Genomic DNA, 20287 nt, shown 5'->3' with positions numbered 1-20287 from the left:
TGTAATAGAGTGTGTTACGAAACGTCGACAAGTCGAAATATAGAAAGTACAAAATATCAACTGTTGTTGTAATTTTTGTAATTTATATAAATCAAATAGTATATAATTATTATTTTTTCAATGAAAATTATTGTTAAAAAAAAAAATACAAGTTTTGAATTTTATAATGCATTTTTTTAAAAAGCCAACATATCTACCGGTTCTCTTCAAAGTGGTATTCTTTTACCTATTTTTTACAATATTTTTACGCCTCTTACCAACCCACTACACCTAACATATTGGTCACTAATTATGCGAATGACAGGGTAATTTTATATATTCACGTGTACCTTAGCCATTCAAAATCTCCAATCTTGTCTTACATTTATAGAAGACTAGTACTCCAACTGGAGATTTAAATAAACCAACCCAAATTGATCCATATTACATTCGCCTTCAGATTTGCCCCCTAATTGGATATCTTTGTATACGGCATCTAAATTCCAAGTGCTCTAAGTATTAACTATCTTGACCTAACCCTTGATAAAAGGTTGACTTGAGCCTAGTATATTAAATCCAAAAGATTAAATTTAAATCTAAAACTATACTTTCTAAAATGCCTCATCAATAATAACAAATATACACACATCAATGCTAATACTATAAACATTGCATAAATTATTAAATGCCTTTCCTACGTTTCTAGCCATACTATCCATTCTGATCTCAAAATTCAATCAATTCATGAAGAAGCAAAATTATACAATAATGATAACCGTGTATAAGATGGTATAACGTTATCACCTCATCTCAATCCTCTTATTAGAAATCTTGCTACTCCCACAATCCTTGGAAACCCTTCAAAGTGGTTAAAACAAAAATGGTGTCGCCATTTAAAAATATAATAATTATTATAATAATAATGATAATGAAATGAGTGTCATTAATGGGCGTTTACACGTTTTGTATAAAATTAACTGTGAACTGGAAATGATTTAATATTTTATAGGTAGAAATTCCTACATCACATTTATATACTTATTATACCCTAGTGGTAGTATAGATTGTAAATCTCATTTAAAAATAAAAATAATAGATTTATTTTAATAGACGATTATTTGTACCACAAAAAAATTGGTTACAATACATTTTAATGTGTCAATATTTACTTTGGTAATAATAAACTGGTTTGTCGATATTTCATTATATCTGATGTTTTCATAATCGACATTTTAATCTGTCGATATTTTGATTGTCAGAATTTCAACCGGCTTCTATTATAGTGCACATTATTATTGTACTACGAATTAATCAATAATCATAGTTTAAAATATGATATGTATTTAATTATTTTACTTATTTTACTAGTCTTATTTTAGTAATAATATAAGACTAAAATATTAGAATAATAATTTAAATAATTAGATATTTATTGAAAGGCCACATCGCATATTACGTCGGTATGGCATAAGGCATATATTGAGTATAACTGCTTAAAATATTTATTAATTTCAAAAAATTATTTTTAGGGAGAAAATAATGCATTAATTGTATTGCAATTATTATACTATGATTTTTTTTTTAAACAGTAATAATTTAAAATAATTTAATCAAGTAGGTGCATACTAATTTTACCAACTAGATATAGTTTAAATAACAATAAATAGACTAATTCTATGTAATAAGGGATTTTTATCTTTGTTAGTACTCACCGATAATATATTTAAAATATCGTTTAAATTTCTTTCTATGTTCCAATGACGTCAACAAATTGATTTCAAGGCGGTCAGAATTATATTAAAACTCACCGACTAGAGACATTGACTTCTAGTAGAATTTCAATTGTTGAGAACGACAACAGATTTGTCAATATAATTACAATCACATGCAATGTGCAATATATATATATATATATATTATACAAAATGAACTACCTGGAGCAGGTTATTGGTAATAGACGAGATAGACTTGAGTATTACATTGCTATATATAGTGTGTATAAACTGACGGTCAGACAGTTATTTAAAAACTTACGACGGTCAATAGCAAATAAAATGAACTTTCTGGGTGGTATAGTATGATGGAAAACTATCTCCCGATCGTTCACATGTTTCGTTGTACGTATTCTTTAATCTTCATACATTTGAGACTAATTTATTTTTACATTATGATTTTGATAAATATATTTTTATGTAGGTGTTTAATCTAAAGATTACTAAGAAGAATATTTTTTTATCAAATTAATATTTAATAACGACATAATATATAATCAATACATATATACAATTATATATCATTTATTTTATGAACACATATATCTATGCTTTTCATATATTTCTAAACCTAATGATATACGAAATTCATTTGATATTACCATATATTTTATATGAACAGTAAACATATAAAAGTTTAATAATTTTAGATTGGGTCCAGAGTCTACATAACTGAGTTCTATGTACAATGATTTGATACAACAGGTTGGGTCCTATAAAAAAAGTTAAATGATTTAACTTAATAACAAGGTTTAATTTGAATTTTGAAAATGTTTTATAATATCATTATTATGTAATTGTCTTAATTTTAAATATACCTTCTACATATTCCATCTATACTTAAATGTTAAAATATACATTTTTGCAAATGCATTTATGTAAAGGGTTTTTGAGAATAATAACCTCTAATTTATCATTTTATTAATATTGTAATATATTTTTTTTTTATAAGTAAGTTATTATATTATGTCTTTGTAATATGGTAATTTGTATTAAGACGCTTAAGTAATTTTTAATAATTAATGTTTTCTTTTATTTAATAAGATTGTATAAGACTTAAGTTTATTAGACTTGGTAAATTATTTAACGTTATATTTTATAGAACTTGGTTTTGAAGAACTTAAAACATTATTAATAAAAATAATAATATTAGGTATGACGATGTGTTATAATATAATATATATTTGTTTATAGAGATTATCGAAATTTAGTGTGATTAATCAAAATAAATTTAGTGGTTTTTATCATATAATATTTCAAATTATAAGGTGTGGCTATAAAGGTTCTAAAATTAAAATTTTTTCTAAAAATTGTTACCTTTATTTGTATTTTATACAAATTCAATTAAAATTATACTTATTTTTACTAATTATTTTATTTTGTGAAAATTATAACAATACATTAAGATTATAATATCAAGAAAATATGTTCACCCTTCAGAATAAATATTTAAAATAACCCATAATTTTAACTAACAGATTTTTTATTTTTTTCTTATTTCTTATTTTTAATAAAAATATTTTAAAAAAAGTGGGAAATGGTTTTTTCCACTGGAGTCTTTGCTTCGTTAATAAAAGTAATTATCCAACATCCTTTTGCTCTTTTACTTCGCTATTAGTACCCGTGAACATAATCAATTAAAAGATAGAGAAACATTTTTTTGGTAGAGTATAGAAAAGGAAAGGTGTGCAAATTAAATTGCCGCAGGCAGGAGGTTTCTGCATAGCCTGTAATAATAATAATAATAAAAAAAAAAACAACGGCAACATTTCAGCAAGAAACAAATTATCTCTAAGGTATACTTAAAATTAAATTTTATTTATTACAAAGAGTTGTGCCTTTGTATAAGATTACAAGCATCTGGAAATTAAAAAAAATATATATTAATAAGTAAACACTTTTTGTACACCCAAAATGAACATCCTCTGGTTTTTATACACGAGTTCAAAGAGTGTATAACAACATGGTAGATTATAGTATTGATATTTTATATTTTAACTGTTTACGAAAATTATTAAAACAGATTTTTCAAAAACAAAAAACCTCGAGAAAATTAATTTTACCAACGTTGTTTCTAAAAGCAGTAAATTGAATACTTATGTAATATCTTTCTCTGCTTTTATAATACGTAGGTACGTTGTTGTATTACAGTTAAGTTTTGAAGAGCCAATAGACTTAGAATCCTTCTAAATCTAATATAATACAAATGATATTATATTCAATGCGTGGAATAAGAAATATATATTGATAAATTTAATATCACATTGTTCGTATACATTGTAATTGCAGTACTTGCCTTGTAACGATGTAGTTAAGAAAATACTATTTATTTTATTACTTACCCAAGTACAGTAAATATATTATGTCGTCTATAATTGGATATTATATATTTATACATTGGTAAAATTTGTCAATTTTGACCATGTAATAACTAACAATTATATTTTTGTATTAATATAATTGAATATCGTAAGACGTAAATTATAAAAATAACTGTACTCATAAAGTCAAAATAAAGATTACTAACAGTTTCTCTCTGTCTCTCTCTCTCTCAAAATTAAAAACAACGTTTTCTTTCAAGTTGAATTAGTACATTTGTTTAAACATCATTGATTCGTAATCTGATGCTGTTGCCAAATGTATCGAACTTATAACGTAATAATTGTTAGTATTTTTCTAATCGCTTTCAATTCAACGTAACGTTATGTTTTATTGTAACTTTTGGTGTGTTGGTAAAATACACACAATATAATATGAGTATCTACTGATGCATTCCGGATTGAATTGTAGTATAATATGATGATTTACAGGTGGCCTGGATCCATATCGACAGGAAGATGATACTCGCAGTGCACAAACACGTCATCGCTCGTATACCCAGATTCAGCATGGCTCACGATGGCCAGAAGACGTGGCTACTAAACATCAACGGCGTGAGAGCGTCGGACAAAGGCATTTACATGTGTCAAGTTAACACCGACCCGATGATCAGTCAAATCGGTTACCTGCAAGTGGTCGGTGAGTTATACTTGTCCATAGTGGCATATGAATACCGATGAGCTATCAATTTATATTCTTTAGGAAATCACGGTGCTATAACGATAATATTATTGTCTGTCTGGGCGGAAAAAAAATCGACGACCAGTAAATTAATATTTCGATTGATACTTCATCTTTACAAAAAAATGTTGTATTCGTCAAATCAATATTATTAATTATGATTAATGAACATTAAATTTTTCATTATTTTTTGTTATTATTATCATCGAATCCCTATGTTAAAAAATATTCTAGTTTTTTAACAGCTGGGAGCTTTAAGATTTTTGCCGAGCAAAAATATTAAATTTAAAGTTTTATTTTGTATTTGCGGAAGACCATTGATTACATTTAAAAAATTCATCATCGTCATATCGAAACTCATAACAGTTTAACGTTGCCCACAAGTTAAGGTTATACTACCTACTACCCGCATATACATAATTTAATATACTTTTGGTAATGAGAATTGCGGGGGATGGAGATAAAATTTAATTAAAAAAATCCCCACACCTAGGACCGGCTTAAAATTCAGGTCTATTTTTTTTCCACCAGCACCGGACTGTCCAGCAAAGCCGATTATAATATTTTAGAGCAGCAAATCCCATTTTTTCTCTTATACTTTTCATTATATCATTCAGCAACGTTTGAACGAAAATAGTTTTTTTTTTTTAAACACGACTAAAAATACACGAGTTCTTTTAGATGGATTATGCACTTGAATGTAATCCAATGACTCCACTTTATTTTTCTATAATACTAAAAAAAGTTAAACAAGTTTTTTATCCTCAGATTTATTTACAAATAAACGTAATATCCGAAATCATAAAAATATATAATATAGTAAAGCTTAGCTATATATCCTTACTAATATTAACTGACAATAAAAATAAAAACTTAAGCATGATAAATTAAATCACTAAAACTATATAATTGTGATGTTTAATCTAAAAACGTTAATGATTTTAGAATATTCATCAACGTAGATATAACTTAATGTAGACATAAATTATTATTAGTGTTATAATAAATTTATTTTAAATTAAAAAATAACAAGATTATTAATGTTTATTAGTCGTTACTATTATCCGTTTGAAAATATTTTTTTTAAATTTAAATTTTATATTTAAATTAATTAATGTGAAAAATCTACTAAAAATATTTGAATATCATTAGGTTTTGAGTTTGAAATAGTGTTATTTTATTAATGACACATCAAATATACATAGTGATTTACCAAGCATATTCCACCAATTTTTTCTTAATTATATAGTTGTCAAAAATCTGATTTTAGAATCTTAAATTATACTTAAATACCATATTTTCAATTTCTTGAAGATTTGTACTACTATTATAGGAGTGTCTTGTGGAGATATAAACTTCTGTTTTTAAATTTAAAACAGATTTTCTATTGTAAATTATATAGTTTGTCATTTTTTGACGCACCAAAATTAAATATGAATGAATGGTTTTTGAGTTTGATATTTAATATTGTATACTAAGGATAATAGATCTACGATAATGATGATGTGAAAATTGTAATAATTTATATTAATTTTTCAATATTTATAATTTATAAAAATGATCCTAGTATAATAAATATTAGACTCAATATTTCATCTATTTTATATTTTTTTGAAATCATTTTTATAGACTATTATCCTTAGTTTGAATAAGGAAAGAAAACTGATGGGTTTTGAAAGAAAAATCCTAAGGAAGATCTTTGTTGCTGGTAGAGGATGAAAAAAAGAAGGAGTGAAGAGTAAGAAAAATAGTGAGTGGATAGACTCTTCCTGAAACATAACATATTGGACATAAATAAATTAAAAATTAAAGATTACACTAGGCACACGTGGTGAAGTCATATTAAGCCATATTCACGCCTCCCAACTCCTTCTCTTAAATATCGAATTTACTTATTGTGCGTTGTATTTATATGTATATATTGTAAATTTTCTATTAAAAAAAAAAAGAATATTTAAAAATTTAAAAAATAATAATTTAAATAAATATATTACTAAAGAAAAGTATAGGATGAGTATACTTAGTACATCATCCAGTATAATACTATCATATAATGACATAATTATCATCAGTATACATACCATCATACAAATTTTGTCAAATTCAAATTCAAAATTATTGGTTTTATAATTATTTAGTTATAATTATGTATTTATTTATGATAGTTTACTAATAATAAAAATGCACAAATTAATTTTTTCAAATGTATCCAATCATTACAATCAAATATTTATCATATTTAATAATATAATATAATATAATGTGTCAATAATATTGGCATTACGTTTTAATGTAATAATATCATATGAATATTCAAACTAAAACTCTAATAGTTATAACATTTTTATTTCGTTTTATTAAGTCTAAAATATTTTATTTTGAGAATAAACTACAAGTATAGTTGAATTGTAAAAAATAAAAATAAATAAATGTTTCAGAAAAACATAATAAAGATTGACTTGTTGTGTAAAAAAGGTAATTGAGTTAATTATAAAACAAAAGGTAAATATTTCAAACCAATTTAACTTTAGATACTAAACGAGAAAGCCAAGAAACTTACAAATTATGTAATTAATTTTAATAAATTATTTTTGTTTCTTTATTTAATTTATTTTAATAAAAATAATAAAAAAGATTTTAGTAATTACCAATTACACCGAAAAAATATAAAGTTTTCAAAACATGGTTAGTTTTGCATTATATTGGTACCTATTATAAAAATAGTTGTATCGAATTTAAACGCAACGAGTTTAAATTTTAAGTTATTCTATGTCCTATTACATTTATTTTCATTTCTACGTTTTAGAGTTAATTAATTTTATTATTATATTATTTATTATTCTCATAATGCAATTATCTAAGTTAAACAAGGATTCAATGCATTTGCATCTCTTTTCTTTTTTTTCTTTTTTGAATACCTGCAACAAAACTTCCTATGCTGCAAATGTGTTTCAAGCGTATCTTTATTATTCTAACAAATTTTTAAGGCATTCCATTTGTTTTTTCACATTTTTATGAATATGATAGAAACTAGAAAAAAAAAATTAATTTTTATTCGAGTAGATGTAAAAATAAATATTTTAACGCATTAATTTTATAAAGTATTAATTAAATAAAAAAATGTTTATTATTAAAAAAAAAAAATAATGTATTCCTTGATGATTTTTAGTTATAAATGAATCTTTTAATTAGGGAATTACTTTCTGAGTCTAATTTACAAATTACTAATTAGAACATATACTATCCATAGTGTATTTTGATAATTTCGAAAAATTATATTTGTGATTAGAACCGATAATATAATAATATGATGCGTAAAAATATTAGAAATTAACTTAATTTAATCTATTCGGTAAAATATGCTAATGGTTTTTTTTTAAAGTAATACAACAAAATTACAGTTAAAAACAAATAATATTGTATTTTACTAGTGTCGTACATTTTTGTTTTTTTTGTAATGTTATATTTTATTAATAGTTATATATTACGTTTAATACATTGAAAACGTGGAACTTTTGTTATTATTGACCAAATCGTTATATAAGCTTGAAATTCCTCTGAAAAATACTTTGCCATTAAATGTCAAAACTATCTTGAAAACATATCGACTTTATTTAAACGAAAAATAACTTTAGTGAACAGAATGATAATATTTATTATTACATTCTATTCTTATAAAACTGACATTTCTAAGAGAAGATTATGTGCCTTTTTTCGTTTCTCTTCTAAAATTGTTATTCATTCGTATGGCATTCTAAAATGAACCAGAATAATAGCTAACATTTCATGCATTATTCAAATGTACCTAAAATTCTTTAAAATTTATGCTAGTTATGTGAAATGAACAGACCCATGACCTTTTATCTATATATTAAAGACAATAATTAATTCTTTATGGAAATTAAATTATTTCCAAATCCCCGTAAATTTTGAATCATCTTTGTTCATAATTTAAATTTAAAAATTATCCATGCGTTCAGTATTTGATCATAATTTTAATGTGTATAGTATCTAATCAAAATAATTATATACATTTAAATTATTAATATTCATACCATTAACTACTCATTATAATAACGTTATTAAGTATATGTCTGACATTGATATACAGAATATAATTTATACATTACCATTAAATATTATAATATATATATATACATACATAGTAAGTATTAAAATAAATTTGATATATGAGAAGTTTTTTAATCGATGAAAGAACAAAGCGATCATGTCTGGCCTAAATTATTATAAATGTTTTATTCTATAAAAGATGATTTTTTATGATCAACATTTTTTTTTAAAAAACAACAACTAAAATGTTTATAATTTGTTTTTATGATGTTATACTGAAAAATAACTTATTCTTACTTCTTTTTCAACTTGATAATTTATTATTTCGCATTAATTGTATTATAAATTATATTGAAAAAATACTTTTTGAAAATGTCTACATATTTCAATAACACACATAATACATAATACGTTTTAGATAATATACTATGTATTATTTTGTTATTAAAACCAACAATTAAATTATATATTGGATGATCATAAGTAATAAAAATATGATAAAGAAAAATGTTATGTAAGATTACTCAATATTTTAATGAATAAAAAACGATGTTAGTGAACCTATTATTTTTAAAATTAAATAAAACTAAATAATAATTATCAAATTTTTAATGATCCTTATACTAACATTCACATAATCATAAAAAAAATAATGTAAAAAAAAAACCTGTAAAATAATTTAAATATTAAGAGATATTATAATTATTATTAATATTATAACTTTGTAGCTTCCTTGACTTATCACAAATATTCAAAACCATTAAGTTTCATGCTCTAATAATTATGAACAATACATGTTTAAACTTAGAAATATTCAAAATTTCAAATAAAAACTAATCAATCGTATTTATCCCCATTGAACCCAAATAAACAGAGTATATTGTGTACAAGCTAACAAAAAATATTAAACATCTTTAAGCAATGTTTATAATGGCCATATAAAATCACATTGATAAATTATTTTAAAATAATGAAAAAGAGATAAAATGTACATTGCATAATTTAAACAAATATAATAATTATGTAAGTATACTAATAATGAAAATAAAATAAAGTTTAAATGGATATTAAAATAAATGACATTTTTACTCATAATAATTAAAATTAATCATTTGAGACAGTATATGTATTGTCTAAGGACAAAAATATTCAATTTATAAAAATGAGTTTTTTGATGTAAAAATACTACCTACCTATAATTTTTTTATTTATTACTCAAGTTATTAAATCATAGAATTTAAGCACGAATTCGAGACCAAAAATTGTATTATAATAATTAATTTTAACACCATAAGCTAAGCTCTCATTTTATTAATACATCTTTAATGTTGACTTAAGAATTGATTTTTCTTAACCAATGATATAGTTGCATTTTTTTTTTTTTTAAATAATAGTTTTACTAGTAAGACGTTAAGGATTTCAAAAATTTTAAAATAAGAAACTTCTAGAGTACTGCTATGGAGACACATGCAAATAATTTATAGAATAAATTGTTGTCATATCCTAATTTTATTTTTAACCATAAGTAATAAATAATAAACACCGCATATTGGATTTCATATAAACTTTACCGACATAAATAATGATTTTCTACAATACTGGACGTTTCAATAAAGGAGCATAAATGTATTATTGACTTACGTTTTCTAGACTGTCAAATGCCTGACATAAGCCTATTGTTTATGATTTGTGACTTTCTTTGCTACCAAGTGTCCAATACGTTTCTTATTTAAAACTGCGAGTGATTTTTCATCTTTTTATATTTAAAAATATACATTTATTTAAATAAAAAGTTTCAAAACTAAATCATAAATGCATATTTAGGTATGCGTAATGGTTTTTGCATAGTTATATGTTGAATAACATACATTGTTACAAAGATTATAATATAATTCGAGTTATACAGTTTTTTTTTATTTTTAAATAGGAAATTTACAACCGTTAGTATGTGTGCAATAAGCAAATAAGATACTATAATCCATTATACGGAGAACATTAATGTACATGATGATATAGTATGAGGGAGAAGGCTGTCCAGTGACAGAACCTTCAGGCGGCACACAACGCAGAAGTTAGTAAACAGGGGGTAATTAATTGAAATGTTTGAATTATTTTTATTCCGATGCTTTGACACAACCCCATATCTGTATATCATTAGTCCAAATGGTCGTCCTTAACATTTATTTGTAACTAATTATTTTAGTGTTGAGGAGGTTACACAGCTTAAATTAGTTATGTCTGTAGTTTGATAACACTTCCATAATATTTTGTTTTAAAAATATATTATAACCAGTTGTATGTTTTAGGAAATAATATTATTTATTTTGTATTCAGTTTTAAGAACAATTCGTGAAATTGTACTGATTATTTACCACGTACCATAAATCATGCAATGAATAAAATTATATATTTTAAACTTAACTAAATTAAATGATAATACTAATAAGCTTGTAGAATGTCTGGTATTTTTCGTTATTAAAATTAATATTAATGATACATTTTAAATTAATACTTTATTTGTTTAATACTTAAACTTTTAATAATTACATCTTTGTAAGAATGTTGTAATACCTATTTTAAATAAAAACTATTAAATTTTTAAAACTATAAATAATAATTATTTATTACAGTTAATATAAATGATTAGAATATATGAATAGTTAATGTATATATTTTTTTTAATTTCTCTTTTTATGTGCTATAACTATAAATTATATTATATAAGCATCACTATATATTATTAAGTGCGAATTAAGTGAGAAAAGTGCCCCCCGTCATACATTAATTATATACTGTGCACATTTTTTTCATTTATATTGATAAAACTTAATCAATTAAATTTTAACAGTGCCACCAAATATAGTGGACGATGAAAGTTCTACTTCAACTGTAGCTGTAAGAGAAGGCCTCAACATATCACTTACGTGCAAAGCAAAAGGTAATCCAGAACCAAGGATTGTGTGGAAAAGAGAAAATGGATTCAATATAACGGTGGATAGAAGGAAAAAAGGTAAAACAAAATAAATAATAACAATACACGTAAATTAAGTTAAAATAATCATCATGGTTTAAATATTGATTTTTGTAAATTCAAACTATTGTTTATATTTACACATTATTTAATCCTATAAATTATTTATTTATATTTATTATTTGACTCTGCCATGGTTTGATCAAATTCTTCTAAAAGGATTCTATTGTTGACAATTTTTTTGCCCACACATTTCCTAAAAATGAAATTAATTTAATAAGTAATTATTGAATACGATGACATAGATTGTATTAAATTAAAAATTATATTTGGTCACAGTAAATTCTATAGTGATTTGTATGTACAATCAGTTGTATATTTGTGGATAAATTGTAATTTAATTGAAAGAATTTAAGTTAAAAATTTAACAAACCCTAGTAATTCTATTAGTTAAATTACAATTCGAATAATAATTTCTGAATATATATCTGTACTTATCATATTTTATAATTAAAATACATACAAATTCATATTAATTCTGAAACATAATTTCATAGTCATATCAAAGGTACCTAATAGAAATCTGATTTTATGAAATATTTTAGAATTATAATAGAATAAATATATTTCATTTCAGATCACTTTAATTCTGATAGTAATTTTTTTGTTTAATATTTTAAACATGGAAATAAAACAAATAAATGTTCATTAATTATAATGTACCATACTATTCTACGAGTTAAATTTTGTTAATATACATGACACAATATTTTAAGGCATTCTATATTGATTCATAATGTAATATTATAATATTAATATATTACAATACATAACAAAGATACTCGAGGGACGATATTGTCCCAATAAACATAGTACATACTCTGTTTTATGTTTTCTAGTCGGAGTGTATCTCGATTGCTTAGTATTTTCAAAATTACTTTTTATTTCCATAAGTTTTCCTTTTGATATGTTTAGTAATAATATTATGTACCGTAAAAGTTGAATATCTACTTGAGTTTTTTTCACTGGTAAGTCATCCATTACGTTTTCGTGCTTGAAAAACTGCTACGAATGAATTTAAAGATATTTGGTAATATTGTATTTGATGTATCAATTATCGATATCAAGGTATTCAAAACAATTAAAAATAATTTTTATGTATTTCACTACTTATTATATAGTAAACAACACAAGTTGGATAATCAATATTATGTAGTATATATCACACAAATCACTTGGATACCTACGTTATATTATTGTTTTAAAATATCTAATATACGACGTAATATATTAATTAATTATTATAATACGCATACTGTATACAAAATATATGGATTGTATTAAACAAATTAATAAAATAAATAACTAAAATATGTCTAAATATATTTTAATGCTAGTAATCAACGATGAATGATCGTTTGCTGACACTTTTCCCAATACAATACAGTAATTTAATTTATGTGGTAATTTTTGTTTGCACGTTTTTATATTCTGATAAATTTGTTTTGATAGATATTAATTATTTAAAAGCATATAATATATTTTATTTATTACGACGTCGATGAAAATTATATATTACATTTTTAACTTACGTAAGACATATATTTTACTTCTAACGATAATCAAAATAACATATTATACAAAACACTGTCTTAAACTGTCTTAAAAATATTTTAAAATGAGGTTAGCGCACAACTTTAAGTGTTCTTTATCTTAACCATACGCAAAATACCAAGCTTGCATTCATCAGAACCAATTTTATGTTGCAAACTTTAAGATAAGAGTTATTTTATCTATTATAAATCTTAAAGTTGAAAACGTTAGAAATATTTTTATACAATCTTTATGTAAGTTATGACTATAGAAAATATTACAATTTAAAATTGTATATATGTATATCACAGAAAATCAAAATTTCATAAAAAATCGAAAAATGTATGCTTTACAACAGGTTAATATTCATTTTTATATTAGAGCTAATAACAAACGATTTGTTTGATTGAGAGCAAGTTTGCATTGTTGTACACGGGCAAGTAAGAAAAAACAAATAGTGTGCCAACAATCGACATCCTGTGAACAGTATCGTGTTAATAATATTATAAAAACAACGTAGGTAGTTCTCATTTTTCAATATTCCAAAAGGATAGATAAATGTTGACAGAAATCTCCTTTTGAATCTATTTTCAAATAATGTTACATTCGAATCATTCGATGTCTTTTATTGATGGGTTTTTATGGTTAACCGGATTCGATCTTTTTGAACATTTCCAATGATGAGGTGTCCATCAATGTTGTGTTTATCTTCCATTTAATCCTTTGGAGTATATTTTAATTATTTTGGTTTGATAGATAAATATATTCATTTATATTGTCTTATATATTTCAGCGAAATACTTCTATGTATTTTTGAACAATTAAATTACTAAACATTAACAAGGTATTGTTCTTAAAAAGCTATAAAAAGAAAATTTACAATTAATATGTTTAAAATCGAATATAAAACAAATAATAAGGTGCTGTTATAACAAAAAAATTAAAAATTAATATTAACTATCAACTTTTATGGAAACAAACATAAAATTAATCGTTAAATTTGATTGTTTGAGTATTCACTTTATTACGAATAAACAACACACAAGCATTTAATGTTAAGTACTTTGTATCTTTAAGATGAATTATTAATTAACCGAACTTCAACATTTTTTAATATATCGAATTTTATTGTCGAACTTCTTTGTATAGAGGTTACATATATAAAATGTCTCGTCCCTAATCGACGGTTATTTACTTTTAGTGTCACTCCAGGGCAGTGCCTAAGCTGAGCATTTATTTTTCCGTGTCGTTTCTTCGTAAAGTCTTTTATGTGAAAAAATTATATTTTACTCCAAGGTATGCAAAAAAATAGTTTCCGTCAAAAGTGAGATTTTACGATGAAAGTTTATCAACGTTTTTTTTTTTTTATATATATTTTGCTAATGGACGCTGAAAAAGTTACGTTTTGCGATGCGGTTAATCGCTGATATACACGGTTTGTATACACATATACACACATATATATATAATAAAATAACAACAAATCATAAAAAAAAATAACTTCAAAGTTTAAGTCATGTGATGCAACATTAAGTGTTCCCCGAAGGTAAAGTTTATGGGATTAGTTTACAAGTAGGTTGTTGTAAAATAAGTGCAAGGGATACACAGTTGTGCGGTTTTCCTCTACCTATAAAATTAGATTACGTATCCGTAGAATTGAATTGTCTCCGACAGTTACAATCGGCGTGACAGCTTCGTGATTGGTTTGGATGTTAGAAAGATAAATCAATTTTTTAGGTACACTTCATTGGCCCGACACAGCATCGACGAATTAATGAGATCATCAGTACGGTTTCCGCCGACAAAACACCCGTTAAACAATATTGCACGCCTGTTTCTGTCAAGACAAAACAAATTGACATTCATTTATATATTATTTACAAACAAAAATCACACGTGCCATGTATTGCGAGTCATATTTGCATGAATCCTTTTTGCAACGAAAATGTATAGCTGAATCAATGCTCGAAAAATCATTATATTTGAATATCTATCATACTATTTTATTCCACTTACACGCCGCATGTTTCATGGTGTAATAAGCTATTCAAGTATTTTCAATTTTTATCACTATACGTACAATTAAATCTATACCCGGTGGTATAACTTCCATTTTCATTTAAAATAGTAATGAAAAAAAAAAACATCCAGTTATACTAGCGTAAGAAATACAATTAATAAAATTGTTTGTTTATTTTATTTTCCTCCACAATTTGGTTAATTTGAGAGTGTTCATTTAGATAAGTAGTACATCGTAACCAAAAAATAAATTAAAGTAGTCGTTCTAATATAATTTGAATTAGTAATTTCATTTTTACTTCTTATATTTTAGCCAGACATTTTATTCAAAAACATTATATTTAAACGTATATACTATTTGGTCGACTGAAATAATTTACTTGGCTTTTATAGTTTTGACCTACAATGGCACACTCAGACAATTATGTTTCCATTCAACTTATTGCTTATTAGTTATTTGTAACCAATAACACGTCATACCACATAAAGCTAAAACGATCAAAAGTTTTAAAACAATAACTACTGTTATCACTTAAATTCTGTTTTGACATTTAAAATATGGCATGAAGATTATATGTTACGAAAATCGTTAGATTAAAATTGTTTGATTTCTATTTTTTGATTATTAATTATTATACGGAAATTTTTTATTTTAAAATTATATTTTTATTAGTTATTAGTATATATTTTTATATACATTTTAGCATGAAAATCTTTAAAATGTATAAAAGTAACTAAAAATATCTTTATTGATATCTATATATTAAGTATTTTCTAAAAGTATTTACACTATTCTCTGTAAGAAACAAAATATATTATATCGGAAGGAATTAAAGTTAATATTTTAAAATGTGAAGCGAAAATGTATGTACATATTTTATGGCGGGTTTTATAGTGTAACAGTTTATATTTTTGGGTCCTAATAATAGTAAAAGTAATAATAATAATTGTTATGACATAATTATAGGTGTCCTCTTTGTATTCTATATTACATACATGATACTATATATTACAAGACTGAAGCAATATTATTTATTAAAACCACTATCTTCCGGGACAATAATGTTTGCGTCTGGTGCCGGGGTACACAGGCTACAGAAATTACATTTAGATAATTGAACACATAAATATTATTTAGAAACGACACTACGAACTTTTGCTGCTCTTATCGTTGTAATCATATTTTGTAATGATATTCATTTTTGTTGTTTATGCATTGTTTTACAGTCGAAAAGCAACACGGTAATGTCCTGAACCTGACCAAAGTTAGTCGAGCTGACATGGGATCTTATTTGTGCATTGCATCTAATGGTATTCCACCGTCGGTCAGCAAAAGAATCGTTCTCGATATCGAATGTAAGCATTAGACTTGAATTTTTTAATTTTTAATAATTATTATAAGTTTTAAGTAATTAGTTATTTTACTATTTTAATATTGATTTTTGGCGTTATGTTATAAATTGTTGTTTGAATCGTACTTTTAGATACCAGTATATCACGCCTGTTGAATATATACACAATAAAATAAATAAATACATTATCCTAATCGATTGAACTGTTGGTATAATAGAGCTTGTAATAAATAATAACTATTGCATTAAAAAAAATTTAGTTGAATTAATGTACTACATTAAACTTTAATAAGTCATCAATGTGACGCTCGATTACTCTATTGAATTTGTATTAGCTATTTATTGATATGCATAAATTAGTAGGTACGTCGAATATTATTAAAATGTATTTGTTTCATTAATTCGGCTGCTTATATAGTCATATAAAAGCGTAAGCACTAATCAGAGATACAATTCATTTATATAATATATAAACATGCAACAAGACTTAATGGAACTGTAATTTATTAAATTAAATATAATGCTCACGAGCGTAAAATATATAAAACGTACTCGACAAATTAAAATATTATTTAGTACTTTTCAAACACAGCTAATATTATCCAGTAGTTTTATTTTCACATCCAAGGTAAATAATTAAAAGATTTGGCGATATTACTTTAAACAATAAAAAAAAACTATAGAATAATAATATTTTCTTTTTTGTATACATATATTTAGGCAATAAACTGAATATTTCACGAATATTCTGACTTAATTTTTCCAATAACCCATTTTTCCTTTTTTCTTATAAGATACTAAAATACTGCACACAGCATACCTATCTAATATTCAGCTGCTAAATTAATACCTATTATACAACTTTGAATGATTTCTTGGTTTTTATTATCAATAAGAAAAGCTTCTTTAAATATTATTCTTAACAATTAACGAAGCTTGTTGTACACATAGTATGCGAAATCGTGGACAACATTTGATTAGTTTTGTCGAAGTGCAACTATCGGAACACCATATATATTTGAAATAATTTCTCGTTGATAACTGCGCGGCGGTTATAATGTCGGTCGCTGTCGAACAATGATAGTAGAAAAATAATACACTGCGAGTCGACAAGCCGGAAGCAATAACGACGTCGGTGTCTTTGTGTCTCTCGTAGTGTACGAGACTTTAGACGGGTGACCGCGGCAAGCGGGGGTAGAGATTCACACAGACTCTTTCGGTGTAAAATCCGTCATTGTTGTATCCGACAAGAGCGAAGCCGTCGTGAGCTGCCAAATCTTAAGGACGTATAATAATACGCTGTGGGACCGCCTATGTAATAATAGTAATAATAATATTGTGCCACGGAAAAGGGAAATGGTGAAAAGAAATCGAAACGATATCGAAATATCGTCTGTGACTCGTGCACAGCAATATGAAAGCTTAAATAATTATTAGTTTTTATCCCGTACGGTAACGCGCGCGTGTAATCAAAACAAATGATGAATTCGGACTGCGGGGAAATTGAAACCCTCTCCGGTTAAACTTTTAGTTTGCCGGCGTAACCTCGATTAAAACGTACTCGCATCGGCGTTCTGTATAGCAGACCGATTTTAATGAACTGCCTGTCTATCTCTCATGTGCGAAGTCACGCCAATGTGTGTGTGTGTGTGTGTAACACTATCATTGTGTGTACACACAGACCCTATAAAAATTATTACACGCGGCCAATAGTAATGCGTTTTAACGAGTAAAGACTGTGTGTCTAAAGATTGATAACATATTATACAGAGTGCACGGTTTGTTGTAGGTATTCAGACGTCGATGACGTCCATTTCGCAAATCGTCCGAGAAAGTACACAGCGCATTTAATATAAAAACGCGTGTTACTGGCCAATTTTACACGATGTTTTGGAAATAACTTATCGAATTAAAATAACCAGTAGATATTATCACTGTGGTTGAAATATAATATATAATCATTAGGAACAATAAAATACATATTAATAATGTAATATATTAATATTGTAGACAATAAATCGAGAGTTGAGAACTATCGGTTGTTTATGATTTTCTATTATTATTTTTTGAATTGTTAATCGTACTATTACGGTTACAAATAAAATACCTAAATCAAACAAATATGCTGTAAACAGTTACAGCCATTCGTATTTAAATGTTGTTTAATAATTTTGTAGAAAAATACGATTCTATTTGGTAATTGGAAACAGTTAAAAAAAAGTGGCAATTATTAACTTATTAAACTAATAAACTAATTAATTAATTTAAATTAAATGTGTATAAAGCTACAAATATTACAATATGGTAAAATTTTACATTTAAAAGTTATAAAAGTTTTGCAGAATACAGCTTCCACGAATCATCCAATACTACATTATTTAATTTGCTCCATCAAAAAAATAAAAATACCTGACAATGTTTTTCAACAACTGTACAATATTATTTTTAAAACTTATTAATTTGGTGTAAATTCATAGTACGTTGTTAAATTATGATAAATATAAAAATGAAGAATTCCTTTTAAAAACTTTTCTTATTTTCAACAAAAAATAAAAATAAAACAAATAAAAAATGGAAAATTTAAGACGTGACATAGTTTGACGTAAATGTATAAATATATCAAAGTTCTGAAGTTCAGTAGTGGTAATATTTTAAGATACCTATAACAAATATTAAAATGTATACACCGTATAATAATTGACGGTTACACTTTTTGAATAAAAAAAACGAATCAACAGTAAAAATAATTGTATGATATATTATACATTATTTTATATCATCATATGATAATTATTTAACAGACAATATGGTTAAATGTGTTCAAGAAATAATTAAGAAGATGTTACATCTCATATTATAAAACTAATACCAATATTAGTGTTATAAAAAGTATTGAGGTAAATTCGTCAATGTCATTAATCTGTGAAATTATATTTATTGTTTGGAGCTTAGCATGGTAAATTGATTAAATTACTTAATAAGTTAATGAGCTAAACAATATTTTCGCTTCAAAGTGATTTTTAATATGAATATTTTATTGATTCTTATTTAGTATTTACATCTAGTTTCATAATTATTTTTTACAAGATAACTATAGCATTTGCTTAGTATTTGATACAAACAAAATCGATAAATTGAATTTTAATTTTATGTGCTTAACTTTGTATTCATCGTTTATAACCCTTTGGTTTGATGATTAAAAAATACGGATTCGTACCTCATATATCAAAATTATAGATACCTATCATAATTTATTATTGCACAGTATTTAAAATAATCTTAATCAAATTTTACCAAATACAATGTAATATTATTTAACAATGAACAACATCTACCCGTGAGCTATAAACTATAAGCCACACCCATAATTTAATACCAATTATCTTCCATAAACGCAACACTTGCAAATGGCACGAAATTAGTCATAGGTCACGTGAAAACTTTTAGTTCACGCTTTTGATTATTATTTC

General features: G+C 24.8%; 1 protein-coding gene across 1 annotated transcript in view; it reads left to right on the top strand.

The window, feature by feature from the left end:
- LOC113553628 (lachesin-like) overlaps window positions 1-20287 on the top strand; it is a 116120-nt gene that overhangs the window by 49130 nt on the left and 46703 nt on the right. The window contains exons 3-5 of the mRNA XM_026957053.1: window positions 4562-4769; window positions 11731-11892; window positions 16693-16821. Of these exons, the coding sequence (XP_026812854.1) occupies window positions 4562-4769; window positions 11731-11892; window positions 16693-16821 (499 nt within the window). The remainder of the gene's footprint in view (window positions 1-4561; window positions 4770-11730; window positions 11893-16692; window positions 16822-20287) is intronic.

This window comes from Rhopalosiphum maidis, chromosome 2, assembly GCF_003676215.2.
Source record: "Rhopalosiphum maidis isolate BTI-1 chromosome 2, ASM367621v3, whole genome shotgun sequence".
NCBI lineage: Eukaryota > Metazoa > Arthropoda > Insecta > Hemiptera > Aphididae > Rhopalosiphum > Rhopalosiphum maidis.
The sequence above is the reverse complement of the archived record's forward strand: the minus strand, read 5'-3'. Positions and strand labels throughout refer to the sequence as shown.